Source organism: Chiroxiphia lanceolata, chromosome 3 (genome assembly GCF_009829145.1).
Source record: "Chiroxiphia lanceolata isolate bChiLan1 chromosome 3, bChiLan1.pri, whole genome shotgun sequence".
Taxonomy (NCBI): domain Eukaryota; kingdom Metazoa; phylum Chordata; class Aves; order Passeriformes; family Pipridae; genus Chiroxiphia; species Chiroxiphia lanceolata.
In genome coordinates, this window is record NC_045639.1 from 3252013 (window position 1) to 3270755 (window position 18743).

Below are 18743 nucleotides of genomic sequence, written 5' to 3' on the forward strand. Positions count from 1 at the left end.
GTAATTTATCAAAAGCAGCACAGACTTGCTCATAGGCAGTATTGTGTGCCGCTCTCCGAGAGCAGATTAACAAGATTTCCACCACCCTCCAAAAAAGCCTTTTTCCCCTCAAGTCACATCTTCCGTGTAAACAGCAAACGTATTATAAAAACATTATTTTCATCAAAGTGCAGCAGCATTAATTTTAGGGACTCGCTGCGTTCAAAAAGGAGGGATGAAAAGCTCTCCGCACCGGAGCGTGCCACCGAGAAAGTCGCTCTGCTCCCGGGGAGCGGAGCCGCGCCGACACTGAGGAGTTTGCGGGGCCACCGCTCAGCGCCAGCGGCCGCTCCCAAACTTGGCTCTGATCTCAGCCGGCCCCCAGCAGGGCCTGATCCTGCCTGCACCTTCCAAAGGGTGCAGAGGAGGGGAGGCCGCTTCTCCAGCGATCCCAGGGGCGGGAGGAGGCTGGGGAGGGAAGGCTGCGACCGCCTCCTCAGCACCCCAACTTTGAAGGATGAATGAACCTCCATACAATTTCTCGCCAGGCTTCCCCAACCTCGTGGCTTATCCTACCTGCACACCCCTGCAGAGCTAAAAAGAGGATGCCCGGAGCTGTGCTAATGCCTTGTTTTTTTAACATTTTAACATTTAACATTTTAACATTTATTGGACAAAAAAGGGCCCGTGCGACAGCAACAACAGCAAACATCTGGATCGGCCACGAGACCCCAGTTTTCACAGATTCCCCCAACACTAATGTTACTTCACACGAGGAGAGTTCAGGGAGGGCCACTGTGGGATGTGACAGCATAAATTGGGATTAGATTAAAGCCAAAAGTTTAGAAACTACTACCGGGTCACCGAGCTGTTGAAGGCCACGTCTCCCAAACTGCCTTCAAGACATCTCCCCCATTAGGACATTTTTCCCCCCGCTTTCTTTCGCTGCTTCCCAGTAAAAAACACACCACTGGGCTCTGAGTATTCCTTAAAATAAAGCAATTAACTTATTTCCAGGCTCCAGCAAGCGATTGTGACAGCCTCCCCCCAGCAGAAAGTGGGAGCCGTGGTCCCTGACCCCCGGCCAACACAAAAGAGGCAGCCCCAGCACAATGCCTGCTGTCAGCAACTGAATTATTTTTATACAGGAATTTTTATCTCTATGGTACAAACAAGTATGTGTCTGTGCTGACTTGTTAAGCAATCCACTTGTATGTAGAATAAGATTTTTTTTTCCCTGCTACCAGTCACACAGCTCTAAGATCAGAAGAAATACATACTCTTTGAAGCTCCTCAAATGTTTTAGTTAAAAGGACAGCAGTTGTTTTCAAAGATCCAAGAGTATCTTTATCAGAATTTAATTTTTCCTTATTGATTTTTTCTAACGTAACACAAATTTAACACAGGACAGTTTATAGTTTATTACAAAATAATACAGCCTCTATCTCTTTTTCCAAATGCATCCCACTGTGTTTCAGCTCCTCAAAGAGAACAAGGCTCCCCAACTACTGTTTCCCTTTGCACAACAACTATTTCCTTAACGTGAAAATCAGCATCAATAAGAGAGAAACACAGGGAAAAGACCCCGGCCACCCTCGCACAGTAAACACTCCGTGCACTGGAGATGCCCCGGCTGAAGCACTACAGTTTTGCTGATCTATTCTCTCACTCCACAAAGAATAAACTCAGTAGCTAAAATGCAACAAAGCCCAGATGATTCATTCAATGTCCAAAAAAAAAAAAAAAAAAATACCCAGCTGTGATGCTGAAGCAAAGCAATTCCGGGTGACAAATTAATTGCTGTGAATTTTGGGGAAAGGGAAGGGAAAACAACACATTTTTATTTTTGCATTTTTTTACTTCCCTACCTGCTAAGTCAACTAAACAAGCAATGAATGCAAAATTAAACTCCTTACTTCCTAGAGGAATGAGGAAACTGTGTAGTCATTTTAAAAAGGTACTAGTTGTAGTAATAGCAGTAATAATAACAATAATAATATTATCCACAACAACAGTAATAACACCACTAAAGGCAGGGCTCTTCTTTGAGCCTTTGTTGTTCAGCAGTAATTCCATTGTTTATTTAGGCAGAGGTTTTTCTATCTGCAGCTAAGATCAAATTGTAGGTGTAACTGTTCCGCATTCAGGCAAAGCAGCAGGAGGATGGAAGCAGAAAGCCCTTGGTTTTGACTGACCAAAGCTCCCCAAGGGTCTCCCTCCACCAGAGCATCCGCTCCGGTGTGGATCCCGCACCCTCCGGAGCTGCTTGAGACCTCAGCGGCACCCTGACAACGCCTACCTGGAAGGGCAGAGTGGAAGTACTGCTTCTCCCGACAGCTGTTTCACAGGGATATCGAGCCTCCCTGCCTTGTCAGCAAGGCAGTTATTTGGCTTTTGCCTCTTGCCCCACTCTTGGGTGTTTTGGCTGTTTAGCGCAAAACACAAAAATCTGAGCTCCATACCCATCGAACGGGGGGAAGCAGTGGGGTTTGGGGATTTATTTTTTTTTTTTAACAGCAACCTGTTCAGGTAAAAAGTTCCAGCAGAACTGCAGCAGGCGAGCGGGGAGAGGTCTCCGGGGAGAGCGGAGAGAAGAAACACTTTGGTGCACTGTCTGCAAACCTAGAATTCAGCAGCTTTTTTTGGCAGCCAATTTGTTTCAAGTGTTTTGTTTCAGGAAACGTATGTATTTTTCTTTGTGCATTTTGTGGATTTACTACAACCGCTCCTGACAGCTGTTGATTCAGTTAAATGAGCACATTATTAAAAATCCTCGAACACAGCCATGCTGAAAAACAGACACCTTTGGATGGAGCTGAAGATTCGAACACACAAGGAGATGCAAATGAAACCTCTGAGACAGGCATGTACAGCCTGGGCTGTGCCCGCAGCTGGGGGGGCAAAGGAGGCTCCAGCCCCTGTTTATGGTGACTCTTGTTTTCTTTGTTTCAACCAGACCCAGACGCTAAAAAAAGAATGAAAAGCAAAGCAAACGATCCCAAGTATAAAAAATAAATGTTTGCTAATACTTGAAAAAATTACATCCCCAGTGGGCTGGCGTTGATGTGCCTCAAATAACTCTGCACCGCACTTTTGTTTTCTTTCCTTACTTACTAACCAGTTTTGCAGAGGAAGGACACCTATGTGAAACGAGGAGGGAAAGAAGTGGATGTTTTCATTTTGGTTTAGATCAAAGGCAAACAAGAATGCAAACTGTGGCATATTGAATATTTTTTCCACTGCTGTCATTCACACCAGGCCATCGAAGTTTTATACAATTCCCCAGCCCGGCTGCATATTAAGCTGGCTGTGTACAGCTTTATTATAGCGTGGTGCTGAGGAAACATTAATATTCCTGTGTTGCATCTGACAGGACATTTACATGCGCCCATCTGAGCTCACACCTGAGAGCTGCTCCAAGGTACAGTAGCTGTGCTCCGATTGTAAAGGCAAATGAAGAACACAAATTCCCTGCTGGGATCAGGGCTGACCTCACCACACCCCACACTGCAACCCTTTCCCTTGCCAACCCCAGGCAATGCCACCTCCGAATGAAGAATGAGCCACCAAGTTACCAGCCCTCGTGGAAGAAGAGCAAAAAAAAAAACCTCACTGAAATATTTTAAAGATGCACAGCGAGTGCAGCTGGCCAATAAAGGTTGGAAAACAAACTGGCTGAACCCCGGGCGGGATGCGTTGCATACTAAACCTGATTAGAAAGATGGGGACGATGTTTATGGGCTTTCAAATGGGTTTGGAATTAACACAGGAGGGCTTGAATACTGTGAGCACTTGGGTCTGCCCATCCACGGGGGTTTGCAGTCGCTGGTCCAGCTCCTGCAAGAGTTTGGTCCAGGTCTGGAGGAGCAAAGTGCACCCAAGATGAGGACCCTAAAGAGCAAACTGTGTTTCATGGAAATTCAGTATCAGATCACCCCAGCAGCTTGGGGGATTTGTGGGTCCATTGATGCGCCTGTTATTTTTAAAAGTGTGTCACAAATCACAGCAATCCATGTACTGATACCGACCATTGTGGGCCCAAACCTGCTATGCCCGACGTTACCAGGAGTCTCTGCACAAAGTGAGATAAAATATGTTCATTAGCCCCGGGGGGGGGGGGGGGACACAAACAAGCAACCAATGGTTAATTTTAGGGCCATGCTACTATATGAAAATACATATATATATCTTAATGTATTAAAATATATGGGCTCGGTGTATTTTATGAACTCGTGTAATATCCCAGTAGCTGACACATAAAATCGAGCGCTCCCGGACGGAAGCCGCGTTCAGCCTCCTGCCAGTGGGAAAAGACAACCTCCCTGGACTCATGACACCCGTGGCAGCATCACGACCCCAACAAAATCACAACAAGCAGAAAGGTAACGAGAGATCCTCAGCGATTAGCTAAAAAAAAAAAAAAAAAAAAAAAAACACAAAACAAAAACACACAAGTGGCAACGTGCCAGGCCATGTCCAAGCTTGATGCTAAACGCCTTTTATTGTACAAAGCTGGTCCTACTGGATATAAAAACAGACCGAAGCTTGAAGGGAATTCTGTCCAAAAAGATTCCCGTAATGAGGATGCGTGCAGGCAAACAACTGGAGGCCAAGCTCCCATTGCCCGACGGTGCCTCGCAAGCCTCTTTAGTCTCCCTTATTATTTGAATGAAATAAGAAAGAGCTCGTGGGCCAAGGGCTGCATATACAAAACGGGGCGATGCTAATAGGCCTCCTCCTCTTTAAAAGAGGCATTACCAAATTATGGGAATGTTTAGGGAAGACTTCATTTCTCCCACCGGGCTAATTAGAAGGTGTTTAATTTGCTCCCTGCCTCAGTTTCCATCGCCCAGCGTTGGCTGTTGGGACTCACTGCGCAGGGCCTCGCGTTCATTACGCGCGTGATTTTCAACGCTCTCGGCACGTGATGCCAACGCGCACCTTCCAAGATCCATGTGAAGCTCAACATATGCCGGGCTGCCTCTTAAACCACGAGCTCTCTGGATGCAGGGACACTTCTGCTCGTGGAGAGCTCCACAGTTCACTGTCCCACACGCACAAAATATATTTCTCATCCTCTAGACCAGAACATCTGATTTGCAAGAAACAGAAACAATTAAAAAAAAAAAAAAAAAAAAAACCAAACCAAACCAAAAACACCAAAACCAAACCAGAAATATTCAGGGCACCACAACACTCTGCTGCTCCCCTGCAAGGCTCTCACCAAGGCAGAGGGAAACTTTCTATCCTGCTTCTGTGCTGCGAGTGAACTCATATTTGTGTTTCCAATAAAGAGCCATTTTTACATTAACCGTCTAGAACAGCAGGGAATAGGAAAACTAACACAATCTTTACCTCGTACAAAGGATGATATTGGTGTCACGTGTTTGCTTCTTCAAAAAACTCTATTTATAAAAGGGAATGGGGAAAGCAGGGAAACTATTGACTCTTCTCTGCATCCCCACGCGAGCAGCATTAGAGCAACTTTTTGATCCCCTACGTTTTTTACATTTTTCCCCCCCGAGAAGTAAATTTCACAGCCGCACAGGCCACCGCCTTTAATTAAGCTTTCAAAAGTCTTCTGACAATGCCAACAATTGCAAGACACTTCTAGAGCTCAATCATGCAATCATCATGACACTTCTATTTACAATTTGTCTTAGAAAGAGTTTCTCTGACATTGTACTTTGACAAAACAGCCAAGCTGCCGGTTCACAACCTTTCTCTGTCTTATTTACAAATACAGCTTGTACGCAGCGCTCCAAATCTCGGGAGCGGGAGCCTTTGGGCAGCACCCTCACTATTTTTCCTGCTTGCCATATTTTACCCAGCCTGTGCCCTCTGTTTCTTTGTATGGGGAAAACAGAGAGAATCTGACTCCAAAATATGCCCATATTCCCCATTTTTTCCCCCTCTCTATCTTTAAGCCTTCATCTCATTGTCCAGATGCAATGATAACTATTCGACGCAGACAGCAATATTTTTTTTTTTTGTCTCCAGAACAAAACAAAATAAGGAATCACCATTTAAAACCTACAGAATTATAATGGCAACTACTAATAACAGCCCAAGAAAATTTCTGCTCAAAGACATTATCTCCTGAGAACTGTAATAATCAAATATACTCAGTCTGAAATTTAGTACCAAATAATATCCACCTTCCCCCGGTTGCTGCAGACAGAGGGTTTTCTTACACAATTTTCCCCACGTGTTTTATTTGAATGCCACGAGCAGCTTGAGAATATAGGATTCGAGCAGAAAAAAATGACCTCCCCTCCTCCTCCTCCTCCCCTCTTTGTACAGTAAATACAGCATCCACGGATACACACTCGGCATTATACAGGGGAATACGCAGCAGCACTCCAAAGTGTTCCTCCAACTGCATCCAAGTAACATTTAAGATCCTTCCTCACCCAAACCCCAACCTTTCATTAATTCCCTCGGATTTACACATTCAACAAACAAACCGCTAAAAACCTGTCACGGGCGGACGACAAATATTTCTCCAGCCTTTTCAATAAGTGAACAGCAATTTTACATTCACTGATCTCCAGATACTTCAGTTAATATTTCCCCCTATTGTAAAATAGGAGAGCGGATAACTAAAGCCCCGCCGTCGCCCTCACTGCAAATCACGGGCTGCCGGTATCTGGTGGTGAGGCTTTGACATACATATTGATGAAAGCTGCCTCGTTGGACCCACACAACATATCCTATTAATTTTCAGTTAAATTTATGGCGTTTCAGCTCCAGCGCTGGATCAGCATCACTCAAAATTTTTACAGCAAGGCAGAGCTGTGGGCAGGCAGACACCCACATGGAAGAGCCAGGTACCTACACATGCCTGCACCCATATGGATCTCACGGCTCCTGCACAGGTTGCACACACACACATATAAGCTCCTGTACTCATTCCTGCCTCTGGAAAACGGCGAGGATAAAGAGCAGCCTAGCGACGCTTAAAACAGACATCATTTCTCCCTGCGTTTGGATGATTCTCTGCCTTCCTTCCTCGTCTGCAGATCCTTAACCATTACTTATCTTAAGATGATATTTTACTGTAACACCCCAAGTTACTGACTACAAAACTGCAGGCAGAGCACATACCACACCCAGGGCTCACCCACCTCTGTATCCAGGGCTAACCTGGAACTCGTCTTTCAGCCTCACAACTAATTGGGAACATTTTTACAGTGCTACAAAATACGTACCTTCTGGTTTCTTACCAGAAAGAATCACTTCTTCCCCCAACTTCTGTGTGTTTTTCTATAGGCAGCCTGGGTCTTTTTTGTACTTTTTAATTACACACTCATATCTTTAGCTTTTTGCATTCTTGCACAGAAATCAGATATAAAATAGGAGAATTGGAAGAGCCTGAGGTTCACTGCAAGGGCCTTCCAGAAGCCTGAACTCCACAGCTCAGGTTCAAAGACTCTCTTTGGTAATTTTACTGCCAGACCCCACAAAATACTGGCTACTCCAGCTATCAACACACTTCTTCATGATGCAAGGGATCTGAACTCATCCAGGTGAAAGGGGAGATGAAAACACGAAGGGTAGGGATAGTGCAAGACCCCATAACTCCTGATGCACCTTCTCCCCTTCCCATAGCCAGGCTGCATTTCCAACCAACGGGAACAACCAAGTGTCCCTTGGTTCTGGTCCAGCCAAGAAGGTGCAGAGGACCTGCACTCTTGGACCTCCTGTCCACCAGCACAGCTGGGCACCACCACACGAAAAACCTGGGGCAGGAGAGCCCTGACAACTGCAATTTGGTCTCTACTCATCACCACGGACCCTCCTGCACAGCATTGAGCCTGCTCCCAGCCAGGCCCGCCCGCAGAGCAAAGGTGATCCCAACAAGTAGGAGCGAGCAGGATCAGGCCCCTGCCAATGTGCACCTCTCCTCACCCACTGCCTCTGCTCACCAAACCATTCACAGTCAGTTAAAACCACGGCCCTTTCGGAATTAACAGCCCCCTGACAGCACATGAGCCCCAATCCTTCTCGCTTCGCGTCACCCGCGCCACGCAAAACGAGACTTGGCTCGTTGAGTCTCCCGCGCCAACCGAACGCCAGCGCAAAACCCCCAGTGGAGGAGGTTCCCCTCACGCAGAACTCCCCAGTGTGTCCATCCCTCCAGCCCAAGGACCAATTTGGGACCACGGGGAGGACAGTATGTTTTAATTCTTGCTTGACAGACGCTGTGTTTTGTCTTTTCAGCAGAGCGGCGCCGTACGTAAATACAGCGTTACATCACACCGCCGCTCCTCCATATTTGGTGATTTAGGATGGCTCCAGAGCTCGGAAGACTACAAATCCCTTCCGCCAGGCTCTTGCTTCATTAATCATGCCCTACGCTTCTGCTCGTTCCCCGTCAGATCGCAGGCAGCACATGGAAATGGGCACTGCCCTCTACCACTCTGGGAAAAAAAACCCCACCTTCAACATCCACGCCTGGGAAGCGCAATATGGGGAATCGTTGGGGTTTTTAAGTCTCACTCAAAATGTAGCTTAGCAGTAGCTGAGCCTCTGTTTCCTCTTAAGTGTACAGACACTCACGTTTCAAAGAAATACCTATTACTCTGCAGAAACAGTAACAGACTCGCCCACACGCCGTACGCGTGTGCACGCACACGGCTTTGCACACAGACACGTGCGCAGACAGACACACACACCCCCCAACGCTTATCTGCTGCCACCACAAAACCTCTAAAACTCCAGCTCTCCAGCATGATTTGACGGTCGGTTTGGATAAGCCAGGGAGGCTGTGGGAGCATCCCACTGAACCTCCCTGCGCCTACTGCCCTATTATGGTTTAACTCTGTGGCCAAAGCAAGCCCAAGACAAGCTCCAGCACATCATGTGATGATGTACTGCGCCTCCGACAACCCCGAGCGGTCCTGTGGGCTCCCAGAAGAGCGGTACCGGCAGTGCCACATCCCAAACACCGCTGGAGGGGAGTTTGAAACTGGTTCAGGCATTTGTTGGTGTTGATACACTGCGGTCTCGCCTTTCTCAACCAGCAGTATTGGCGCGGTTTGAAGTGATTTGCAACGCTCGCTGCAGATGGGTAGTACTTTTGTTTACTAGCAGGGTTTTAAAAGCAGAGCGTGCCTTGTTACACTCCCAGGGCTCTGGGATTTTCTTTCACATGGTACACTCTATTTTTTTGACCTCATTTGTGAAAATATCTGCACAGCGAATGGTCCTCCTTTCTTTAAAAAAAAAAAAAATAGCGCTATGAAACGGTATTATTCACCGTATTTTTTTTAAAAATCACATTTCATATTGTTTGTTGCACAAAACAGAACTCTGCCTTGGACATTTGTACGGCTGACATGTGGTTGTGTAAACCGCAAACAAAATCAAGATACATCTGTCAAAACCACATCAGAGACAAGAGAGAGCACAGCGAAGCATTTATCATTTGGCTGAGGAGGCAGGCTGCAGAGAGCAGCCTTTCCTGTCAAACCAACCTTTTGAAATTTCCAACATGCCCTTAAACTTTCCGAATAAGCATGTCTGTGCGCTTCAGCAACTGCCCTCTCTACTCTGGCCTGGCCAGTCGAAAATGGCATCTTAAAGTCAAGGTCGGTGGTGTCACTTTGCCATGGGGCTGTGTTTAATTACAGTCCATACGCTGACAGCCAATATGGAACCAAGGCTGGCTGATGCTCGGTTAACTCTTTCACCCCTGACTTTGCCAAAGACTTGAAAGCTCCTCGCTGTATCGTGCTCTGAAACCTCCTCCCGCAGCGCTACGGCGGGAGAGACACCGGGAGACGGTGGTTACAATACAGGCAAATCACGAGAGCGGCCTCAAACAATACCGCTGGAAACACCGGCTGGCACGGCACGTGCCTGTTGCTCCTGCCGCTGCGCAGGCACTAGGAAATACCACTCACCACCAACCCAAGGCGGGGAGGGTACTGAACACACCATGGGCCCGTCACGGCGAGCAGAACACAGACAGACACAGCAGTTCACAACTGCCAACACGCTACGTTTGCAACTGAAACGGAAATAAAACTCACAAACACTTCTCCTTGCTTTAATTTACCTGCTATATGTTCCTGTTTAGGGCAAATTCCTCTAGATGACGTTGATAAACAATCGTCATCCTCTGGCGTAACCTGGATGCCAACCTCCACAGGATTGGATGCTTTTTTCAGCTCACTTGGTGAGGGTGAAGGTGGCTTATCCACAGCCTTCTCTAGGCAGAGACTGCCATTGCATTGTTTCCGTTTGTGCTCAATAAAAATAAGAATGTCCCCCAACGGAAAGTTCATCTGACACTGGCCACAAGTGAGGAGGTCGTGGTCCCCTTCCGGAGCTCCCAATGTGCCATGTTCAGGTTCGTCATCAGTGAGAATGGCTTCAAGAGGTTCGGCTGCAGTTTGAGAAACAAAAGGAGAATCATTAGAGCTCTCGGGAAAGGCACCGGGCGCAGAGGGGGGAGGAACGCGCCGAGCCCCCTCTTCATGAATATTACACCCCTCTCTACCCGTCCGCCTGCTTCCCCCCCAGCTAAAGCCATGCAACACGGCTGTCAGCACGGCAGCGAGGAGATGGATTCATCAGTTACGGGGAAGAGGTTTGGCAGAAGCAGCTGTAGCACGCAGAACTCGGGAGAGCGAGCACCGCAACTGTCCCCGTGTTCCTACACGAGGGCAAATTTCTGACTCGCCGAACTGTTCGGTGCTAAAATCGAACGAACAGGCAGGAGTAACTGCGAAACTCTCGTGCTACTACGAATACGGTGTTTTATTGCTGGATGCATTATTTATGTATATGAATCCAAGGCTAAAAGCACTGCACACACACACACTCTCTCACACCACATGGGTGTGTATCTTCCACGAGCCAGACCCACTTTCTGAAATTCAGAAGCCTGAAATACAGCGTAGACAAAAGGTGTTTGAATATATACAGATATTGCATATTCCCTGTCCAGGCCGTGCAGGAAGCGTGTGTATGTGTGGAAAAGAAAAGAGAGGGAGAGCCAGCCCGCATGGCCACACACACCCGGGCACCGACACCCAGGGCACACACAGCCCTCAGAACACACGTGCACGCACATACGTATGGATTTGTGTCACTGTCCCTGTCGGCCTGTTTGCGGCTTCCAATTGAAAGAAAAAAAAATCTAAAGGCAGTAGTTATTCGCGGGGGAGGGAGGGGATGAGGCAAATAAATAAATAAATAGATAGATAAATACATGGCAGAAACCAAAATGATAAAAAGCAAGTGCAGCAGAAATGCCTGCGGGGCGGGGGGGGAGGCACCTCTCACTTTTCAGCTACTCCTCAGGATTCAAATAAATAGCAAATTCACCACCGAGTCCACCCAGAGATATTAAATGCATGGGATATTTTTTAGTACTTAAGGAAACAAGGCAATCAGTCATTTTGTGCTTTTTAATCCTGAAATAAGGGAATGCCTAAATTATCTTGAGCGTGTTAGCACTGGTGGCCCTCAGCATCTAAAAATCAGCCTGGCCAAGCAACTGCCACATTACCTCGCAACAATGAGAAGCGCCTTCTTTAAACTCAAAATACCTTGCCTAATGTTGTCAAAGTTGACAAATTTTCTGAATGAGCTCCAAAAAGCTTCATTATGAGGCTATTTCTGCTCACAGAATCGTCAGTGGATGCTCTAACGAGGCAGACTCGGCTCTCTTTTCTGTTGGCTTTTTTTTTTTTTTAGGTTAAATTTGCAGAGAAATACCTTGGCAATCTCTGTGCAGCCTCCACCACTATTGCCTTTCACGAGGTAAAAAAAAATAAATACCAGCAGCGTGTTGGTGTTCCTCTGTCTGCGCAATACAACACGCACGCTAACAGCAGCGAGCAGGGGGAGAGGGTACTACAAATACAGCCCACCTCAAAACACTGCCAGGTAATGCAAGAGAGACAGAATACAACTCCTAAACAGTTAATCAGCCTGACCTTCTTTAGCTGGCTGCCAATTTCACATTTAATGAACTTAAAGCCACAGAGAATCAAAAAATAGATTTTAATTTGACTGCACAATATTGGAACTGATTTTGATAAAGTGCAAAAATCCAGTGAACTCAGGTTAAATTTATTTCAACCCTACCTAGGCTGAATATTGAGGAGGAAGATCTGGAGTAGCTCCCAGTTGTGCTGCGTAAAATAATATTGAAAGAGCACACTACCTCGCCGTACCTCAGCTCCAACTAGGACACAGGGATCCAGTCCATCATTTCTTGCCTCTAGTACTACTTCTAATTTAACGTAAGGTCAACCACAGGAATATGAAGGTTACATTCGCATTAATAAAAACAATGTCTTAATCGCTGGGGTTTTCTCCTAAACTTAACAGACCGACAAGAGCAAGAGGCAACAACGTGCGTGCGTCTCACACTCCTCGGGAAGCCGGGAGAGGAGCAGGGTGTTTCTGCGGGATTGCCGGGGCATGGCTGTTTTCCCTCCCCAGCCGTTCCTTGCGTTCGGACCGAGAGGGAGTAAATTATTGCAGGACTAATTCCACCAGTAGCTCGCTGCACGCCGCAGACAAAGGTATTTTGCGAATCTAAGTTCGAGCTCAGCGACCCTCCGCAGCAGAAGACACAAAACCACCCGTATTCCCCTCAGAACTGGCTTAGCGAGGAGCTCTGCATAATCATTACTCAATTATAATGTTTTCCCGCGGCCTGATTCCTTTCTGACGCTGTCACTATTATTTAGCAGGAGAAGGTAACCCGCTGCTTCAACACCAGACAGTTAAAAGTAGCGCTGAGCAAAAATAGACTTTGCTAAAAGTCTGTACGGACTGAGCTGATTTACAATCAAAACCAGGAAATGAAGTGGTAATTCAGAGGTTGCTGATTACACCTCCACATTTCACCTAATTAATTTTATAGGAGGCAAAGTTCTTGAAAATAACAAGATGATCAAATGTACAGATATAAAATCTGTAACCTCAACATTTTCTATGCTCTTAACGTAAATTATTGCTAATTAACAAGAATTATATACTAATGTATGAAATACGGCTGGCACCGTGTTCGCTGCAAAACATTTGGCTCCTGATGGAGGCAGAGCCGACAAAAAATATGCTTTTTATTATGACTGCTACTTTTAAAACAAAATATAAAATACCGGGATTACAAAGAAAACACCGGAATACAATTCACCTGGTCTTGCCTCCGATATGCAGGATCCATCTTTTAATTCTGGGGCAATCAAAATTCCCTGCCTGGGTCCCTAATCATCCGTCTCTATTTTTCATGCAAATTGCCCTTCCACCAACATGTCTTTTCAGCTTTCCCCCTTCGCCCTCCTACTCCCCCCTTCTTCCCCCTGTTCCCAGTCACCAAAACAACCGCACCGGCAAAAGCGGGATGGCTTTTGGAGTGTCGGGAGAAAGGAGGTACTGGGGGTGATGGGGAGGGGAGGGGGGGATGCCACGGTACGGTGCGGGGAAATGCCCGCGGGGCAACGCGGATACGCTGTCGGGGCATTTCCCCGCACCGTACCGTGGGAAGGATGGAGAGGGGTTGTTTAATCCCAAGTTTGTGTCCTGGGATCGTGCGGTGCAAGGAAAAGACTTGGGGGTACAATGGGAACCGCCAACACGTTACGGGGGAAGGAGGGGAAACCCGGGGAGGGGGAAGGCGAGCATCCCCCGCTGCCTCCCGGAGCAAGCAAACTCCGCGCAAAATTAAGAACAAAGAAGGAGAAGGAGGGGGGGCGTGGGGGGGTGGAGGGGAGGGAGCTGGGCGCCCTCCCCCTCCCGCCGGCCGGGAGGCAGCGGCGGAGCCGGCCAGGTTCAAGTTCGCGGGGCTGCCCGGTTGTTTGATCTCGCTGTGCCTCCTAGCGACCGAATCGGGCACGGAGCCCGCCCGCCGCCTCCGCCGCCCCGGCCCCGGCCCCGCCGCCGCATCCCCCCGGCTCGCCGCTCCCCCGGCCCGGCCTCCCCTTCCCCCCCTCTGTCTGCCGGCCCACCCACCCACCCCTCCCTTCCCCATCCCCGGGGCGGCTCTCGCCGCAGGGACACCCCCCCCCCGGGCCCGTCCCGGCCGCCGCTACCGCCCCGCACGTGCGGGAACTCCGCGCTGGCCCGCGGGTGCCTCGGCGTGGAGCAGCCGCGGGGATCCCGCCCGCCGCCGCTGCCCCGGGGGGCGAGTGGGAGCCCCCCCACCCCCTCCTCCGGTCCCGGGGTCCCGCCGCGATCCCCCCGTTCCCCGCACTCCCAGGGCCGACCGGGGAAAGCACCCCCCGTTCCCCATTTCGAGTGGGGGGGGCGCACCCCCGTAACCCAGTGATGCTGCACCCCGAGCCCAACCAGGCAGTCAAAATAAAAAAGCGCCCCGAAAAGTAGCGGGGAAAAACCGACCGAAGGCGGGGGGAGGAGGCGAGGGGACGAGCCCCCGAGACACCCCCCCCCCCCGGGTTTTAGGGCAAACTTGGGGCAGGCAGAGCCTCCGGTCGGCCCTGCCCGCCTGCAAAGAGCCAGCGCTGCTTCGCTACATGTGCGAACCTGGCTGGAATGTTTGGGCGGCCGTGGGGGAGAGAAATCGCGGCGGAAAGTTTGGGGGGTTTTGCGAAAGGCTGAGGGAGCCAGGGATGGTTGGCAGGAAGAAACGGCCCTGGGTTTTCTGCCATCCCTGGGAGGGAACAAAACCCGCCGGGAGCAATGGGGGAAAGGAAAGGAAGAAATAAAGAAAAATAAAAAAAGAAGGGGAAAAGGAGCGAGGAGAAGCATGCAGCATTTCCCCTTCCCCCCCGGCTCACCCCGAGGAAAAGGGGATTTTTTTTTTCCTCTCCCTTCCTTCCCACCCCCCTCGCCCCAAACCTTTCCAGCTCGAGTTGCCTTTTGTTGTGCAAAGAGCGCTCCCGCTTATCTTGCATCTAGCCCTGGTGTGTGTGGTGGCGGCTGGAGGGAGGGACGGAGGGAGCCGGAGAGTTTTTGTTGCGAACGGGGTGGCGGGGCTCGGGGTTTGTTTTTTCTCTCCCGGGGAGAGCGGATTTGGTTTGGGGTTGAAACGCGGCGGCGAGAAAGGGCCGTTCGCGGGTGTGAGGGTGCGAGTGTGTGTGTGCGTGTGTGTGCGCGCGTGTGTGTGTGCTCAGCCCGGGCTCGCTCTCGCCTGTGTTTGTTGGCAGGAGGCTCCCCGCACACGCGGTGCTTGTAAACATTCAGACACGAGATTTTTCCCAATCAAAATCCACTTCCACTTTTTTTTTTTTTTTTGAAAATCTTCCAAAAAATAGTAAACGAGCGGGAGAACGCGAGGCGAGGGCGAGGAGGGAATCCCAGCCGGCGCGGCGCGGCTCGGCTCGGCTCTCCCTCGCCGCCCGGTGCCGCCCCCCGCCCCAGCCCCAGCCGGAGCGGCGGCGGGGCGGGCGCAGGGCGAGGTCGGGGCGGCGGGAGCCCCGCACGGCGCCGGCCCGGGGCGGCGGGGAGCGGGGGGCGGCGGGACGGCCACCCCACACCCCGCGGCGGAAACAAAAGGGAGGCGGCCCGGCTCGGCTCGGCTCGGCCCCCCCGGGAGGGCGCCGCGGGGCGAGGGGGCGAGCCCGCCGGCAGCCCGGGGGGCTCCGGCCGCCGGACTCGCTCCGCGCTCCGCTCGCCTCGCAGCTCCCCGCCCGCACGGCCACCGGGGGTGTCCGGCGCGCAGCCCGCCGCTCCCGCAGGAATTTCTTCCCACTTTCGGCCGGTTCTGCCCCCGGCAGCCCCGCACCTCGCCCGCGCCTCTCCCGGTGTCGGGGCGAGAGCTGCCGCTCTTGCCGCCAAAGAGCGCGGAGAGCGGGAGGCGAGCGCGGAGCGGGGCAGCGGAGTGCGCGCCGGCGGGCGAGGGGCACGGGCAGAAAGAGAAGAAAAGTCATCAAGGTGATTAAATTAGAGAGGGAGAAATTACCCGGAATGCTGCGAATCCCGAGCCGGCGCTGAGTTAATTTTTTTTTTTTCCCCCCGACTCGCTCACTCGCTCTCACTTTTAAATTTTTTTTTTTCCCTGCTCTCGCTCAAATTAAAAATTAAATCCGTGAAGGGGAAATTAAATAAATTGCTCTCCGGGTTACTTACGTGAAAATTCCCGTTTGCTTAAGTGCTGGGGTTTGCCTTGCTTGCGGCGCGACATGGTGGGTTGGTGGCTTCGGTGGCTTGTGAGTCGCTCGGTTCACATCGGGAGAGACGGGTTAGAGAGGAAGGAGACTCCAGAGAAAATATCTTCATCAATGTCTTTTGACATCCAAAATAAATTAGAAATAATACAAAGATGGCGCAGGGAAGATGAATTGTGGGATAGCAGTCATGGCTTTTTTTTTTTTTTTTGTGCAAGGAAAAAAAAAGAGAGAGAGGGAGAGGGAGAGAGAGAGAGGGAGAGAGAGAAGGAGAGAGAGAGATGAAAAAAATGGCAAAAGCCCCCCTGAGCTGCAAGTTCAAGTGCGGACGTGACGTCCCTGCGAACTTGAACGTCAGGAGCCTGGATGGACAGAGACATACAAAACATGGGCAGGGCAAGCCGGGGAGAGGGGAGGAGGGAAGGCGAAGGCAACACCAATGGACACTCATCAGGGGCTGGACATGAAAAAGAGAGCAGGACAAGCCAATGGACAGTGATCGCAGGGGGGAGAGGGGAGGGGGCGCGGCGGGGGGGGGTGCACCGGCCGCCCGGCGCACGCTGCCGAATGGAGCCGGGGGGCCGGGGGCGGAGGGGGCGGCGGCCGGAGCCGCGAGTGGCCGCGGAGGAGCGGGTGCAGGAGGGGAGCCGGGAGAGGGGCGAGGGGGGGAAATTAAACACGCACACGGGGAGAGAGAAGGGAGGAAAAGGAGCGGGAGAAAGCGAGCAGGCAGGCAGGCAGCGGCAGCTCTCGCACGCACACCCCCGCTGGAAAAGCAAACACATCGGTGAAGCCAGAGCCGGGCAGAGAGGGCTGCGGGGCACGCTGGCCGCGGGCTGTGCCGAGGAGCTGGGGGAGCTGGGGGAAGCCAGGTAGGACCGGAGACCACCCAAAAAGCAGGGGGGGGCATCCGGCTCCCGGCTTCCCCGCTCGGCCCCCCCCCCCCCCCGCATCCCCCTCGAAGCCGCGTAGTCCCCTCCTCCCGGGAGCTGCGGCCCGTCCCCGGGGGACGGCGGCGGCGGCTCCGCGGGGAGCTGGGGACGGCGGGGGCTCGGCCCGGGCCGCGGGAAACTTCGGCGGGGAGCGGCGGGCCTTGCCCCGGGGCGGGCGGAGGAGCGGCGAGCGGAGTTTGGCGGGCGAGAAAGCGGCAGGCACGGCAGGAGAAGCCGCAGGAGCGGGGCGGGGGGGAGCGGAGGGCGGCGGGACCTCGCGGCTTTCCCCGCGGGCTGCTCTCGCCCGCCAGCCCGGAGCCCCCCTCCCTGCCCCGGCGGCGCTCCGAGCCCTGCCCGCAGCCACAGGCTCCGAGCGAAAGCGAAACGCGGGTCTGCCGGCGGCGGGGCGGCGCGGGCAGCGGGCTGGCACCGGGGGAGGGCGGGAGAGGGGGGGAGCCGAGGCGGCGGGAGGCACCGAGAAGTGGCTGGAGTTGGGAGGATGCGGCGGCGGCGGCGGCGGCTGCAACTTCGCTGAAAGGACCCGGAGCGAGGCGAGCGCCGCCGGCACCGCGAGGGATCAGGTTGCGGTAGAATTACGCTGCGGAGGCGATCGGGCGTGCGGAGCAAAGTGCGGCGGCGAAGGGAGTGCGAGGGGATAACCGTGCCCGGGACGGCGGCGGAGAGCCGGAGCGGAGCGCCGGGCGGGAGCCCCCGGGGAGCGAGGAGCTGCCCGCCGCCGTAAGAGACACTTCGCCGGGCAGAGCCGCGGCCGCCCCGGGGAGCGAGGGGCGGGCGGGGGCCGGGGCTCGGCGGGGACCTGTTGGCGAGGCGAGCCGGAGGCGCACCGGCGGAGCTGTCAGGGGCCGGGCCGCTCCGCCGTGCGATGGTTTCAGCTTCCCGCCAGCCGGCCCCCCAAACAACCCCCCCGGCTCCGCCCGCCGCCGCTCAGCCCCCCGCTCTCCTCCTTTATCGAGCGGCGCGGGGATGCGCCCCGCGGTGCCGGGGCGCGGTGCGGGAGCAGATGCGGGACGTGGCGCGGGGACCCAGCCGCAGGTGACAACAAGCGGCGGCTCCGGGGCTCACGCCGCTCGCAGGGCTGGCTGTGCACATGTCCCTGCGCGAAACCCACAGAAACGGGCGTGTGTGCCTGTAGCGGAGATGTAGATATATGTGGGGGTTGATTTATATCTAATGGCACGTATAAAGCTTTTGAAGGCGGCTGCAATGTAAAAAGTAATGACTTTATTACCCCTGAAAGGTTCTGCGGTTCGCAGTTAACACTCCTCTGAATTACAATTCATTACGCTCTCTAAAGCCCAACCTGCATCAGAACACCTACCTGTGCTTATTCCCAGTCGCAGGCATCGTTTCATTGATTTTCTTTTAAAAAATCATAGCAAATTAAGCACTTGGTGACAACTAAATCTGTTTCATTATCGTGCCGTGTTTGAGATTCCAGAGGTGACTTCCCAGACCGCATCTCAAAACCTACAGTCAGGAGCTAATTTTACAGATGCTTTCATGAATGGCAGCGAGGATGTTCCTTCCATCAGCATGCCCTTAATTCCAGCACCGTAAAAATGCCTCGAATTAAATGGAAACTCGCTGCCTTAAAAATAATATTTCATCCTGGCTGGATAATTATTAATATTAGCATTTGATCGCAATAGTGCTGGGCTCCCCCTCGTTCCTGTCTCCCCCCCTCCCAGCGCTTCGCATTGTCATGTGATTGGAGGGAGAT

General features: G+C 52.0%; 1 protein-coding gene across 3 annotated transcripts in view; it reads right to left on the reverse strand.

The window, feature by feature from the left end:
• The window catches only part of BCL11A (BAF chromatin remodeling complex subunit BCL11A), a 72882-nt gene extending 56260 nt beyond the window's left edge, over window positions 1-16622 (reverse strand). For all 3 annotated transcript variants that reach the window (XM_032683239.1, XM_032683238.1, XM_032683237.1), the window contains exons 1-2: window positions 16033-16622; window positions 10043-10372 (exon numbers count right to left, since the gene is read on the reverse strand). In XM_032683239.1, coding sequence (XP_032539130.1) covers window positions 10043-10372; window positions 16033-16087 — 385 coding nt within the window. In that variant the 5' untranslated portion in view covers window positions 16088-16622. The remainder of the gene's footprint in view (window positions 1-10042; window positions 10373-16032) is intronic.
• Window positions 16623-18743: the final 2121 nt, after the last annotated feature.